This window comes from Macrotis lagotis, chromosome 3 (assembly GCF_037893015.1).
Source record: "Macrotis lagotis isolate mMagLag1 chromosome 3, bilby.v1.9.chrom.fasta, whole genome shotgun sequence".
NCBI classification, from domain to species: domain Eukaryota; kingdom Metazoa; phylum Chordata; class Mammalia; order Peramelemorphia; family Peramelidae; genus Macrotis; species Macrotis lagotis.
The window spans coordinates 60,604,701-60,619,468 of NC_133660.1; the positions used below are offsets into that span (position 1 = coordinate 60,604,701).

Genomic DNA, 14,768 nt, shown 5'->3' on the forward strand with positions numbered 1-14,768 from the left:
AAAAATCATATTTAATAAATCATATTGTAGTGCAAAAGGCTTACATTTTACTTCAAGTAGCTTCTCTCTTTTTGGTACCTAATCTCAATTTTTAAAAATAGGCACTATTGTACAATATACAAATGACCTAAAGTTAAATAGCAACATATTCTTACATTGTAAACGTCTAAAATTATATGAATATAAACATTAGATTGAGAGATTCAATGCACAGCAAGAAATTCCAGGATTTTCACAGGTAGTTAACTGTGATTATAGCTAATCTTGAATTAGTAGCATTTTTTCATTTTGCTTTGTGGATCCTTGCATTTGTCCCACAACCAGAATCAATCCCTGAAACTTTATTGTCTCATGAATGTGACACAGGCTTCTCAAAGGTCATGCTAGGAGAGCACAAGTTCAGGCAAGTCCTACCAAGCTTGAAAAACTTCAAATATATTTGTCATCTGAAGGTCAACACAACTGAATTCAAAAAGATTCAGGGCCAGGCTGGTTGCAGGAAGATGAATTTTACATTCACAATAACTGTCAGAGGTCTGTTTTGAGTCAATGGAATGAGGACCCAAGTTGACAAAATTACAGATCCCTGAAACATTATAAGAATATGTGTGATGAAGTAGATTTTGTAGTTCTGGTGACTCTCATTAAGAATTTTTGAGCTAATATCACCAAATTTTGAAAATTAACTATCAGTAAACTTTTGGTGGCAATGAAATTTCTTCTTTTATGTCAAAAAAAGTACCAGAATAAGTGACTAAATTAAAATTGCTTTCAAAATTGTATATTTTCCAAAAGTCTACTTCTGTATGAAATAACTTGATCAAATAGACATGCTATCAGAAGAAAGGATTATAGATATAGAGCTGGAAGTGATCTCGGAGTATTTAGACTCACCTCTTCCTTTTATACATGAGGAAACTGAGGGCCAGGGAAATTAAGTGACTACCCTAAGGTCACACAGTAATAAATAAGTTAGAGAGGTAATATTAGAACCCGCCTCCTCTACCTGCCAGGCTAATGTTCTTTTCACTTTACTGGATAAGATCCAATGACTAAGGATTTTTATTTACAAAATAAACAGCCCTCAAAGCTGACTGCCTTCAAGAACAAAATGTCCAAGAACAGAAAAATAATATTTGGGGTTTTTGTTCAGTTAACACAATGACAATTTTGTTTCCTTATTCATTTAAGTTTTTTTTCCAAATTCTCTAGTGTTTTATACTGACATTTCATCAATTGTTGAGTTTAAAGTTTTAAAATCATCATGTTTTCCAAAAATTTATAGGAAAAAATATGATGAAAACAAATTAGAAAAGGAATTAATTATACCAGCTGAAGAACTACTTTCTCTGAGTTAAATTTTGAAAAGTTGGGCCCTAATAGTATTTGATTTTGAAAAAGTGTATATATATATATATATATATATATATATATATATATATATATATGTATTTGTGTATATGTATAACTGTAAACTTATGTATATTGAAAAATGGAATTTATTATAAGTGTTAGTTCTTTTTCATTAAGTATGGTAATTCACAAGACATCAAACAGGCATGGGCTACATTTGCTTTGTATAGGCAGTATTGTTTGAATTTTTCATCCTTTTCCCCCAAAACTTTTGTACATTTAGGATGTTTTACTGATTGTTAATATGTCTATTTTACCTTAATTTTTTTTAATGCCTGACTATGACTCTGAGGAGTTAAAGGTTTTGGTTGAATCAGTAAGGTACAGTGTACCAGGTCTCAAATCATATCCAAAATTTAGAACACTTTGATCTTAAACAAATTACTTCCCATCTCTGGGTCTCAGTTTCCTTATCTGTAAAATGAGGAAGATTGGAATATATGCTCTTTAGACTTCTTTACAGCTAGAAATCTAGAAATAAACCAGTTTGGGACAAAGTTTATAAACTTCATGTACTCAGTTTTTCAAAATTTCAATAGGGCATGTTGATCCTTTCTTAAGATTATTTCTATAAAGTCTGGTTGAAAAAAAAGTTGCTGAAGAGAATGAATACACAGTTAGTTAATACATTAATTTTTCACATTAAATTTTGATTTTATCTTTACTTCAGCATGGATACACTCCCAGATACACTTTTTTTTTTTAGTTTTTGCAAGGCAATGGGGTTAAGTGGCTTACCCAAGGCCACACAGCTAGGTAATTATTAAGTGTCTGAGGCCGGATTTGAACTCAGGTACTCCTGACTCCAGGGCCAGTGCTCTATCCACTGCGCCACCTAGCCACCCCTCAGATACACTTTTGAGCTAATCTTACCAGGACCTCCTTAGTGGTTGGCAAGACTCCAGTCTTAGTGGCTGGATGATTATTTCATTGGCACTTGATGGATCTTTCTGGCTTCATGACAGATATGTAAGAGGTAGGTAGTTGATCACTTGGTTTAACAGAAAACTTAAGAAATTGTCCAGGAGCTTGTCTTTTTAAGCATACGTCATCTTTCCCAAGTGGTTGGCAGGCACATATCCCCTCTGCCCCTGAGCTTCAGCCAGCCACCACTCCTTATTGCCGCTCAGATCACAAAATCGAAGAATGTGAACCCGCTGGTATTCCTGCAGGCTGAGCTCATGTTCGCTCCGGGCTTGAAAGGCATGAACTGCATAGAATATCTAAACAGGAAAACAAAAGACACTGTGAAAAGCGGAATCTAAACATCTTTCAGGTGAAAGAGGCAAAAATAGAAAAACTTTCTAAACTTGAGCAGCATGCTTAATGCTGCCCATTCTTTTCTTAAAAATAAATTTTGCTGATTCCATTTAATAACATTTATTTCAACACCTTTTTTCCAGATTGAACTTTGTGACAAAGGAAAAACAAATGAAACATCATTGGATAATAATAATAATTGGTATTTATATAGCACCTTGAGGTTTAAAAAGTACATATATTACCAAATTTGATCTTCAAAACAAGTTTGTGAAGTAAGTACCATGATGACTTGCCCAGGGTGACCCAGCTGGAAAATGTCTGGTACAGGATTTGAACCCAAGTCTTCCTAACGTCTAGTCAATGTGTACAAAGATTTACAACAATAAGTTCCCTCCCCATCTACCGCAGCCACCTCCAACCAAGGCCATCTCTTCTCTATCACCTTGAGTGCTCAGAGTTTGGCTTCCCTTTAGGGTGCTTTGCATTTCAGGTTGTACAGAACCAGCTTGCCTCATTTTTGTCTCTTCTCCCTGTATGATAGCTTTTCGTTACAGTTATATACCACCAATTCTTCGATGATGTCCCCATATATGGGTACCCCTCTTGTTTTCAGTACTGCCATTAATATTTTGGTGTGCTGAGGACCTCTGCTTCTGCCTTTGGCTTCTCTTGGGGTATGTTCTCAAGAGCTAGATCCCTGATTCAAAGTGTACAGTCATTTTGATTATTTAATTCCAAACTGATAACCAGGTATTTTCCACAGTCCTCCAATGAAGACTATTGTATATCTCTTCAGAGATCTTACCACATGTTTGTTTTGTCATTTTATTTATTTTTTACTAAAAGTGAAATAAAAAAAAACTTACAAGACAAATTTCTATCCTAAGTCCTATCCAGAGCCCATGAGAAAACAGCTAACAACCAAGTTGGAATAGGAGATAGAGCAATAGATCTGGAGTAAGAAAGACCTAGGTTTGAATCTTACCTCAGACACTACAAGCTGGGAAAATCATTCAACTGCTGTGTGCCTCAGTTTCCCCATCTATAAACTAGGGCTAATGATAGAAATTATTCTATGTGCTCTTGTAAGACTAAAATGAGATGTTTACTTTGAATATCTTAAAGCACTATTTATAAATGCCTGATAACTTGAGCTACATGGCTGACATCCATTCTCTATATCATGGAAAGACTGATTATGCTCTTAAACAATTTCTAGAAAATCAATGCAAACAATGTGTAACTTATTTAGTACCTCCCATGTGAAGACTAGTATAGTATATTTTAGGGGGAACTGAAGAAAAAGGAGATCTGAAGAAAGAACACAAATGCAAAGAAAACAGGCAAAACATTTTCATAATTTATTTTTATACTGCACATTATAATTTTAAATTATATATCATCACAATTATAATTAATATTTTAATATCATTTTATGATTAACAGTTATAATTTTATAATAAAATATCAACAGATTTTGAGCTAAATGTTGAAAAAGAAATTTACCTAGTTTGATAGAAAAGAGGTATGAACATTTCATGAATAAATAAATAATTACAAAGATTAGTGTGGTCAAAAGAGAAGGTTAATACAATGAGAAAAAAGTGAAAGGGAAAGAACTAAGAGCCACAGATTTGTTTTCTGTTATAAAAAAAACATTTTCAGCTATGATAAGACCCTAAGAACAAATAAGGAAGGGATAGCATTAGTGCCGAAAGTGACTTGTTCTACAGTAATTGTACTACAATACCATTAGGATTATTAGTCCAATTTTCTCTGGCAGGAAGAGTGATCTTCAAGCTAAGAAGTATAGGGGTGAGATATGGTTCGGGAATGGTGAAAGACACCTCTCTGAGTGCTATCAGGAAGTAAAAGTCAGCAGACATAAATGAACTACATTCCAAAATACTAAGTGAACTCTGAGTGCTTGAAGAGTAACCATTGTTCTTAAATCAAACAATAACAAAACTGTGCACTAGATGAAGAATGGCTATAAGGTTGGAGATGAACAAATGTTTTGTTTTTTAAGGGATATTTAAAATGAGAGACCACTGAGTTTAACTGATGTTGAATGGAGTAATAAGAAACTGGAAACTCAAACAACGAGGTCACCATGTCATTTTGTTATCCAATCATTTCAGTTATGTCTGACTCTTCATAAATCCATTTGGTGTCTTCTTTTTCCTTTCTTTATGATTTAACTTATTTATTTATTTTCATATTACTACAATAGTCTTGTAAAAGTAACCATAATCCCCCTATCCCCACAAAGATAAAGAAGCCTCAAGAAAAAGAAAGTGAGAGGAAAAAGAAAAAAAATGTACTTCATGCTGCGTTCAGATATCATCAGCTCTGTCTCTGACATAGATTACATTCTTTATCATAAGTCCATCAGAGAAATCATTTCAGTATCTTTTCCCACAGTTGCTATTACTAGCTGTATTTCTCTCCATTCTATTCCTCCCCACTCCCATTTAATCTATTCTCTTTCTCCTTTCACCCTGTCTCTGCTCAGAAGTGTGTTGTATCTGATTCCCTTCTCCCACGATCTTCCCTCTCTTCAGTCACCTTATACCCTTCCCTCTCCTCCCCTTCTCCCCTTTCTCCCATCCTCATCCTCTCCTTTTTCCTCTGGGACAAGATAGATTGAGTGTGTATGTTATTTCTTCACTGAGCTACTTCAAATGAGAATGCTGACTCACTCATTTGCCCTTGTCTTCCCCCGTTCCACTCCATTGCAAAAGCTTTTTCTTGACTTTTTTATGTGAAATATCAGCCCATTCTACCTTTCCTTTCCATTTCTCCCAATGCATTCCTTTTTAGCCCATTGACTCTATTCTTCTAATATATAATGCTTTCCTATTCAGTTCTCTCCTGTCCTTTATCTTATATATGCTCCTTGTGACTGCTCTACTAATTGAGAAGATTCATATGAATTATTAATATCATCTTCCCATAAAGGAATGCATATAGTTCAACATCATTAAATTCCTCATAATTAGTCCTTCACCTCCAACCTCTCTATGCTTCACCTGAGTTCTGTACTTGAAGATCAAACTTTCTGTTCAGCTCTGGTCTTTTCAACAGGAACATTTGAAAGTCCCTTGTTTCATTGAAAGTTCACCTTTTCCCCTGAAAGAGGATGTTCAGCTTTTCTGAGTAGTTGATTCTCAGTTATAAATCAAGCTCTTTTGCCTTCTGGAATATCATATTCCAAGTCCTACAAGTCCTTAATGTAGATACTGCCAATCTGTGAAATCCTAACTGCAGCACCATATTTGAATTGTTTCTTTCTGGCAGCTTGTAGTATTTTCACTTTGACTTGGTAGTTCTGGAATTTGGCTGTAAGTATTCCTGGGAGGTTTGGGGTTTTTTTTTGGGGGGGGGGGAACTCTTTCAGGAGATGATCAGTGGATTCTCTCAATTTCTATTTTACCCACTGCTTCTGGGATATTGGGGAAATTTCTCTGGAGAAATTCTCTAAAACTGAAGTCAAGGCTCTTTTCCTGATCATGACTTTCAGGAAGCCCAATAACTTTTAAATTCTCTCTCCTGGATCTGTTTTCCAGGTCAGTTGTTTTTCCAATAATATATTTCACATTTTCTTCTAATTTCTTTCTTTTGGTATTGCTTTATTGTTTCTTGATTTCTCACAAATTCATCAGCTTCCTTTAGCTCCATTCTACATTTGAAGGATTTGTTTTTCTCAGAGAATTTTCTTATCTCCTTTTCCATCTGGCTAATTCTGCTTTTTATAAACATTCTTCTCCTCATTGACCTTTTGCACTGTTTTTTTTTTCTATTTGACCTAAGCAGGTTTTTAACATGTTATTTTCTTAAGCATTTTTGGGATCTCCTTGACTAAGCTGCTGACTTGGTTTTCATGATTTTCCCGCATCTCTCTCATTTCTCTTCCCAATTTTCCCCCCCACCTTACTTACTTGCTTTTCAAATTATTTTTTCAGTTCTTCCACAATCTGAGATTAATTCCTGTTTTTCTCAGAGAATTTTTTTATAATGGAAGCTCTGACTTTGTCCTCTTCTGAGTATGCGTTTTGATCCCATAGTAATTGTCTGTGATAAGATTACTTTTTTTCTGTTGTTTGCTCATTTCACCAGTTTATGACCTGATTTTATTGCTCTTCCCAAGCTTTTGAGTGCTTCAGGGGACCCCTTCTCAGGGACTTTAATTCCTCCAGTGTCCTATGAGAGGCTCTGATCACTCTCCTGACCTGTTCTCTGATATGTGGATGACCACAAGCACAACCTTCTGCCTTGGAAGGGGGAGGAAAGTCACTGCTGTGTTATGGCAATAGAGGGCCTCAGACTTCAACCTGGATTTGAGTGTGGAAAAAGTAGCAGTGTCCTGCCCCAGGGATAGCAGAAAGACCCCTGACCCCCTTACTGACCCTTGACTGGGCACTCTGGAAGCATCTGCCAGATGGCTCCCTGCTGGTACCTCCACAAGCCTGCTTTGGGTCCTGGGGCTGAGTCTGCACTGAGTCCTGAGTCACACTGGGCTGCACACTTACTGTGGTGCAGCAGAGTTTTCCCCACTGTCCTTCAAAGTTGTCCTTGGTGATCCCTGGGTTGAGAGCTCTAGAAATAGCTCCCCTGCCATGACTGAGGCACCCCCAGGGTCCCAGGTGCCCGGGGGTTGTTCCTCGAAGGCTGGAGCTGGTTCACTCCTGCATTTTTAGTCTGGGCTGCACTTCGACCCTTTTCAACTCCAATGGATCAGAGCCTTCCCTTACATCTTCCAAGTCATCTTGGGCTGGAAAGTTATTTCACTCAGTCTTTCTGTAGAATCTGTCACTTAATTTTAAGGCATTTGGAGTAGTCTGGAGGAGAGCTGCCCCCATACTACTATCTTGGTTCTGCCCCCATTTGGGTTTTCTTTGCAAAGGTACTGGAGTGGTTTGCCATTTCCATTTCCGGTGGATCCATTTTGTCAGTTGGAGATTAAGTGACTTGCCTAGGGTCACATAACTAGGAAATATCTGAGGCTTAATTTGAACTCATGTGTTCCTGACTCCAGACAGAGTGCTCTATCTACTAAGCTGCATTCTGCATTACTAATTTTACCTAATTGCTTTGCTTTGGTTTCTCTTAAAGTCAAATAATATATACAGGTATATAATTTGGAAATAAAATATCAATGCAATGGAAAATGACCCCCCAAAATCTATTTTTTTTCTAATTGAAAAAACTGCTTTTTCAATTTCTATGTAAATTATGTTGATGTTAATTGGGCATTCTATTACCAAATATCTTCTTAGTTTTGAAGATAATATCCTCTGATAACAATTGGTCCCTGGCTCCATGTCATGCTCGTAGTACCTTCCTTCTATTAATAGGCTCTATTTGATTCTGTTTGTTTTTTGCTTATTCTTAATAGCATGCTTGCTCTCTTTCCCCATCAGACTGTGAATTCCTAGAGAACAGGGACTGTTTCTGCCTTTCTTTGTATCCCCAGTGCTTAGCCCAGGGCCTGGTAGGTGCTCAATAAATGTTTATTAATGTTACTAATACAGATAAAACATTGTTTTCTTCCATCAGCAACTCTACTTGATCTCAACTCCAGGAAAATAAAATCTACCCCAGGATAACCTTATCACCTGAAATCTTATCATCATGCAAATTGACTTAGAGAACATCTCAGAAAGGAACCATTTAAACCCTATGTCTTCATATATACAAGATATAAATTATTAGAAAACCTAATGCAAAGAGATAAATTTCAGCTTATAAGTATCCCAGAGATTTATATGTGGATTGTGACTCAAGAAGGGTTGTCACTTGTCAGTTGTTTCAATTGTGCTTGACTTTGTGATTCCATTTGGAGTGTTCTTGGCAAAGATGCTAGAATGGTTTATTTTCTTCTCCAGTTCATTTTATAGATAAGGAAACTAGGGGAAAAGGAGTAAATGATTTGTCCAGGATCATATAACTAATAAGTGTCTGAGGCTAGATTTGAATTCAGGTCTTCCTATCTTTAGGTCAAGCATTCATTCTATCCATTGCACCACCTAATTGCCCTCAGGAAAGGTACGTTTTATTTTTTTAAAACTTGGATCGGTAAAGAGGAGGGATTTATATTGCACATTAAGAATATATATTCATGTCAAGAAATCTAGGAAAGTCAGGTGGAATACATTTAGATTCAAGATCATTTTAAGCATAAACAGAAGCAATAAATTAGAGTGTAGTGCAGGCAGCCTAGACAGAAAGTAGTAATAGATGAGTTCATAAGCCATATGGCAAACCTAGCATAGAAACATGATATAATAGTGATGAGGGACTTCAATGTTCTGGATATTTTATCTTTTCTTTCACTGTCTCTCTCTTTGGATCTCCCCCTCCTCTCATTTTCCTCTACTTCTTAAAAGCAGAGTAGCTAATCAGTTATTGACTTGTTTTACTCATCTTACAAAATTTCTCCAACAAGGAGATATTCTATTCTAAATATATTTCTTACCACCAAGGAAGAACTGACTACTAGATGGAAATGAGAAGACTTGGGCGGGGGGGAGATAGGAAGACCATTTTAATCTTGCAATTTGTGATAAAGTAAAGCCAAGTATGCATCCTAGCTTTGGGGAGAACAAATTTCAAGCAGTACAAAGAAATCTTAGGTATGATCCTATGAACTAAAAATCTACAGGGCAAGCCAACCCAGGAGAAACTTTGAAGACACAAAGAAAAACAAGTCCAATGGAAAAGAAAAGAGGAGATCCTAAAGAGACAAATGTGGATGCACAGGGAGCTCACAAACCAATTTAGATTTTTCATTTATAAAAATTAATTTTAAAATTCTGAGCTTTAACTGAGTATGAAATCAAAAGTTTGCCATAATTCAAAATAGAAGGAATTGAGCATGAATTGATATAATTACCTTTTCTCTATTGCCGGAAATAATATCTCATCCACTCTGGGCAATGTTCTCATCCCTTCTTTTATCCTCCTCTTTTCACCAGGGTAACCTTAAAAACTATTTGTGAATGTCATTTATTTTCTTTGCCAGCTTCAGTTTATTCTGAGGTTTATTGCTCTTGCTATAGGTCTTCCAGGACTTTATCAAGCTTCTGCATTTTCCCCTGTTACTTGATCTGTCTTCTATCTTCTATCCACATTTTAAAAAAATCAAAGTTGATGGATTAGTTTGCCATGCATCCCTATCAACCTCTTTAGATATGTCCCTCCTTTTTTGTCCTCAATGGATAAAATGGGGGTGAAAAGCCTCATATCAAGTTGATATTCAGGGATAAGTGAGGATATAGGAAGAGAATATCTAGTGTCTTTTGATGAATTCAGGTTACCAGGCTCAGATAAATCATATCTTTACATATTTGAGAGAAGTGACAATTGTATTTTCTGAGGCTGTTGGTGATCTTTGAAAGATCGTGAAAAATGAAAGAGATATTGCAGGAATACAGAAAAAATATCCTGATTTTTGGTAAAAGGAAGAAAATGTAGTTGACATACCTAAGTCAATGGTCTTATTTTGATTCCTGACAAAATTCTAGAGCATATTATTGTAGGGATGGTTAGTGACTATCTAGAAAGGAAAACTGATCACAAAAGATCCAACATGACTTCATAAAAGCCCATCATATCTTACTTGCCTCATCTTTTTGACAGGGTTACTAGACTGAAAAATTAAGGATATCTGCTATAATTTACCTAGGTTTTTTACACCTCATACTATTCTAGTGGAAAATATAGACATAAACTAAGCAAGTAAATTTGCAATTGGTTGCCTACCCAGATCCAGTGAATACTCATTACTTATTCAATATCAATCTGGAAGGATTTCACCAGTTTAGTGTCACAGAATTCTGAATTTGCTCTGTACTATATATTTAAAAGTGAATAGATTAGAGAAAGGGGGGTTAATGCTTATCTGATTGACAGAAGACATAAAACGAAGGGAGATAGCTAATGTGTTGAATGATGGTCAAGATTCAAAAATATCTTGACAAAATGGAGCACTGAACCAATTTGAACAAGATGGTACTCAACAGTGAATAAATGCTTCTATTTGGGGTTTTTAAAAATCAAGTTCATAATACATCTGAAAAGAATTGTGGAGTTTTAGTGGGCTTCAAGTTCAGTATGTATCAACAGTGACAAAGAGATACAGCAACATGTGATAGGGCAGCACAACATTACAGTGGATTTGGCAAGACATTTTACTCAGGACTGATCAGATTATACTTAAAGCTTTGTGTTCAGTTCCAGGGGTCATATTTAGAAAGAACATGCTGAAGAGCAACCACATGAAAGCAGTAGAGGATGACAAGTCTCAAACTTCTGCTATATGTGAATCAGAAGACTTAGGGGAAAAAATTATAGCTGTCTTCAAATTTTTGAAGCATTAACACATGATGGGACTTGTTCTATCTACCCAGTCCCAGCAGGCAGAACTAGGAGAAATGACTGAAAGTTGCAAAGGAGAAAATTTAGGCTTAATAGAAATAAAGTGTTCAATAATATTGTTGTTATTGTTGTTGTTGCTGGTGGTGATCCTTTGTTTTTGAAAATTCCAATGATATTGTGAGTTGATGTCCTGGCTTTAGGGAGTTGGACTTAAGTGAGGCAGAACTGCACAAAGCCATCAGTCTCATCTCTTCCAGAGTCACTGAAGCACAGTGGCAAGAGAAAAGTCAGAAAGTCCAAGGACAACTGTCCAAGCTCTAGCCGCTTCACTGCACCTGCTCCAGCCAGCTTTATGGTGACTGGAAGAATGATCACAACAATCACAGCAACAAAAAGCTTCCTAATCACTGGAGCTACCTAGAAATGGAAAAGGTTGGAAAGGGTCCAGCAAAAACTGGACAACCAGTTCCTAGTTACTGTGTTTTCCCATGTAGAAGAGGCATCCTTTTTGGAAAAAAATTGGGTTCTAAAAACTGGAAGCATCTTTTGTAGTGGTTGTAGATTTTCTACTTACATTTCCTGCTTTTTCCCTGCTTACTGTCTTTGTACTTATTGTTTCACATTTGTTACTAGTGTGTTAGGTTACATTTTGCCATGTTCTGCCCAGAATTGGTTCAGAAAAAAATTTTTGTCCAGTGCTGAATTCAAATGATCCAGTTTGCAAAAGTGAATGGAAATCGTGCTGCTAAGCATCAGTTTGGTCCTCTTCTAACAGAAAAAAATCTGAGACTGGCTACAGGAAGAAGAAACCTGACTGAAAATGCCTCAGCAAGAGGCAAGGCAGCCAAATGGCCTGAGTTAGAGAGGGAAGTGAAAAGAGGGATTGAAGAGCAAAGGGTAAGTGGAATTCCTGTGTCCACAAAGATGGTTCAGCAAGAGGCCAGAAGAATTGCTGATTTCCAAGGAGGAGACAAGTGGTGATTCACATTCATGAATCAGAATGGTCTAAGCATGTGTCCCCACACCAGACTTACCCAAAAGATGCCTGAAGCTATGAGCAGAAAGTCCTGGAATTTCATGATGAATAAAACTTGAGTTCAATAACTTTATGAAATACATTTTTTTTTAATTTTGGTGCACCTTATACATGGGGAAATAAGGTAGGATATAGAGGAGTTTCATGCTCCAGCTGTTTTCCTATTCTTCCTCTCATGTTCCAAACACTTCTGGTTCTATGATTCTTTTAGGAAGTTTTTGCTTGTAATGAATTAGAATCACTTCCCTTCAACTCAACTTCCACCTATTGCACCTATTGCCCACACACAAGAACAAGTCACTTAACCCTGTTTGCCTCAGTTTCCTCATCTGTAAAATGAGTTAGAGAAGGAAATGGCAAACCACTCCAATATTTTTGCAAGAAAACTCCAAATTAAGTCATGAGTCACACATGACTGAAATGACTGAACAATCACAACTATAACAAACATGAACTGTCTTATGAAGCCATTCAGGTTCTTTCTAATTGCTGCTTTCTTTTACGAATGTTTATTTGTACATTTATGATTCATTCTAGAATCATAAGTCTAGCTCATTGGAATCAAAGTCTAGCTCATTGGCCTGTGGTTCTTAGACTCTATTCTCTTTCTTTTTTGTTTCTTAGGAAAACATTTATCCTTCTTCAGTCTTGAGGAACCTTTTATACTTGACACCAGTGAGTGATTCAGCAATCACATCTACTGATCCCTGCCATATGAGCTATAGTAAAACTGAGTCAGATATCTTGAATTTATAGGTGGCAGCAAAGTGACTGACTCCTTCATTAATAATGAGTTAATATGTTAAGTCAGGGCTGTTCAACCTTACTTTAAAATTTCTTTACTGAAACAATAGACAATATAGTTTGATCTGCCATGTTAGTGAGATTCTGCAGTAACTCAGCTTCATTTACTAAAGCATTTAACCCACAGGGGGCCACACAAAATCACACTGTAGACTGCATTTAGGACAGCCCTGTATTAAGTCATTAAGGATTTATTCAGCACCTACTATGTGCCAGGCTAGATTCTAAACATTAGTGATAGAAAGAAAGACAAAAAAAAACCAGTTCGTGTTCATGAGGAGTTCGTGGACTGGTAGAATTAGTTCCTATCAATTAATATAGATAGATAGATAGATAGATAGATAGATAGATAGATAGATAGATAGATAGATATAGATATAGATATAGATATATTCCATTTAATTTTTTGGGTATTTTTAATGTGTTCCCCAACTTAAGGATCTCCAAAATCTTTTAACAAAAAATGTTCAAGATACATTTTGTTGTTGTTCAGTCATTCCAGTTATCTTTGATTCTTCTTGACCCCTTTTAGGTACTTCTTGGCAAAGGTACTGAAAAGTGTTTTGGCATTTCCTTCCCCAGTTCGTTTTACAGATGAGGAAATTGAGGCAAATAGGGTTAAAGGGCTTACCTGGGTCATATAGCTAGTAAGTGTCTGAGACCACATTTGAATTCAGGTCTTCCTAACTCTAGGCCCAGCTCACTATTCACTGCACCATGTAGCTGCCTGGTCATGAAACAGTTAAAGGCTTTTCTAGACTTTGAACTTTCATTTTTATTTATTATTGAACTCTTATCTTCCAGTGTTTTTCCCTCCCTTCTCCATTCCTCTGAAGCTGCCATTGCATTAAAGTCACTGAGAGGATTTAATTTGGAGAATTTTTCAAGTTACTCCATGGAATTTTCCTATCTCCTCATCCTCTCAACAGATGTGGATGCATTTGTAGGCTATGATCATTTTCATGGCGATATTTTTGCAAATAGTTATCATGAGCACTGAAAATATAAGGTGAACAAATGTCCCATGAAATTATGTTTCTTTATTTCTTGGAATGCATGACCAAACCAAATCACCTTTTTTTTTTTTTGACTTACACAGAGAAACTGTGAGCTACACTTCCATTTAACTGTGACTTTCTTTGGTACTGTAGTTTCCTTTATAAAAAGAGTGTCAAGATTGCTACAATTCAGTTCCTCCAGTAGTTTTTGGCCATTGAACAATTTCATCTCTTCCCTTTGATGTCACCTTTTCTCTCTCTCTCTCTCTCTCTCTCTCTCTCTCTCTCTCTCTCACACACACACACACACACACACACACACACACACACACACACACACACAATCTCTTTGCCTTTCTTGCTTTTCCTAGCACTGAGTACCTTCAAATAATAATGCTTGTTGGTAGACTGACCAGAATACTGATAGGGATAAGATCTAGTTCTATGATTCCATTGGTCTGGTCATGATTTATAAAGACGGTTCTTGGACTTTCTGGTTCAAGTCAAGCTTTTCTCCACTCCAGTGTGCCACTTCTAAAGGACCAATAGCTAAGTTAATATTAAAAGACATGAAAAATTGTGTTTTTGCTCTCTTTTTTACTGTGATGTTTGTCCTTCATTCTCAAAAAGGGTCATGCCATCAGGGAGGTGATGCCATTACAAGCATGTGAATTGGATTTGAGTGAGGAGGGTTGTGCTAAGTCATTAGCCTCACTTTCTCCTCCAGTGTCATCTTGGTCCAGTGATCAGATATGGATCAGGATGACTGGAGATAGCCCTGGATGGGAGGCAATCAGGGTAAAACGACTTGCCCAAAGTCACACCACTAGTAAATGTCTGAAACTGGTTTTAAACTCAGGTCATCCTGATTTCAG

The 14,768-nt window shown here is 36.5% G+C and overlaps 1 protein-coding gene across 4 annotated transcripts in view; it reads right to left on the bottom strand.

Annotated features, from left to right (window-relative positions):
* Positions 1–1,759: 1,759 nt before the first annotated feature.
* The window catches only part of ARHGEF38 (Rho guanine nucleotide exchange factor 38), a 152,140-nt gene continuing 139,131 nt past the window's right edge, over positions 1,760–14,768 (bottom strand). For all 4 annotated transcript variants that reach the window (XM_074228763.1, XM_074228765.1, XM_074228764.1 and 1 more), the window contains one exon: positions 1,760–2,636. In XM_074228763.1, the coding sequence (XP_074084864.1) occupies positions 2,451–2,636 (186 nt within the window). In that variant the 3' untranslated portion in view covers positions 1,760–2,450. The remainder of the gene's footprint in view (positions 2,637–14,768) is intronic.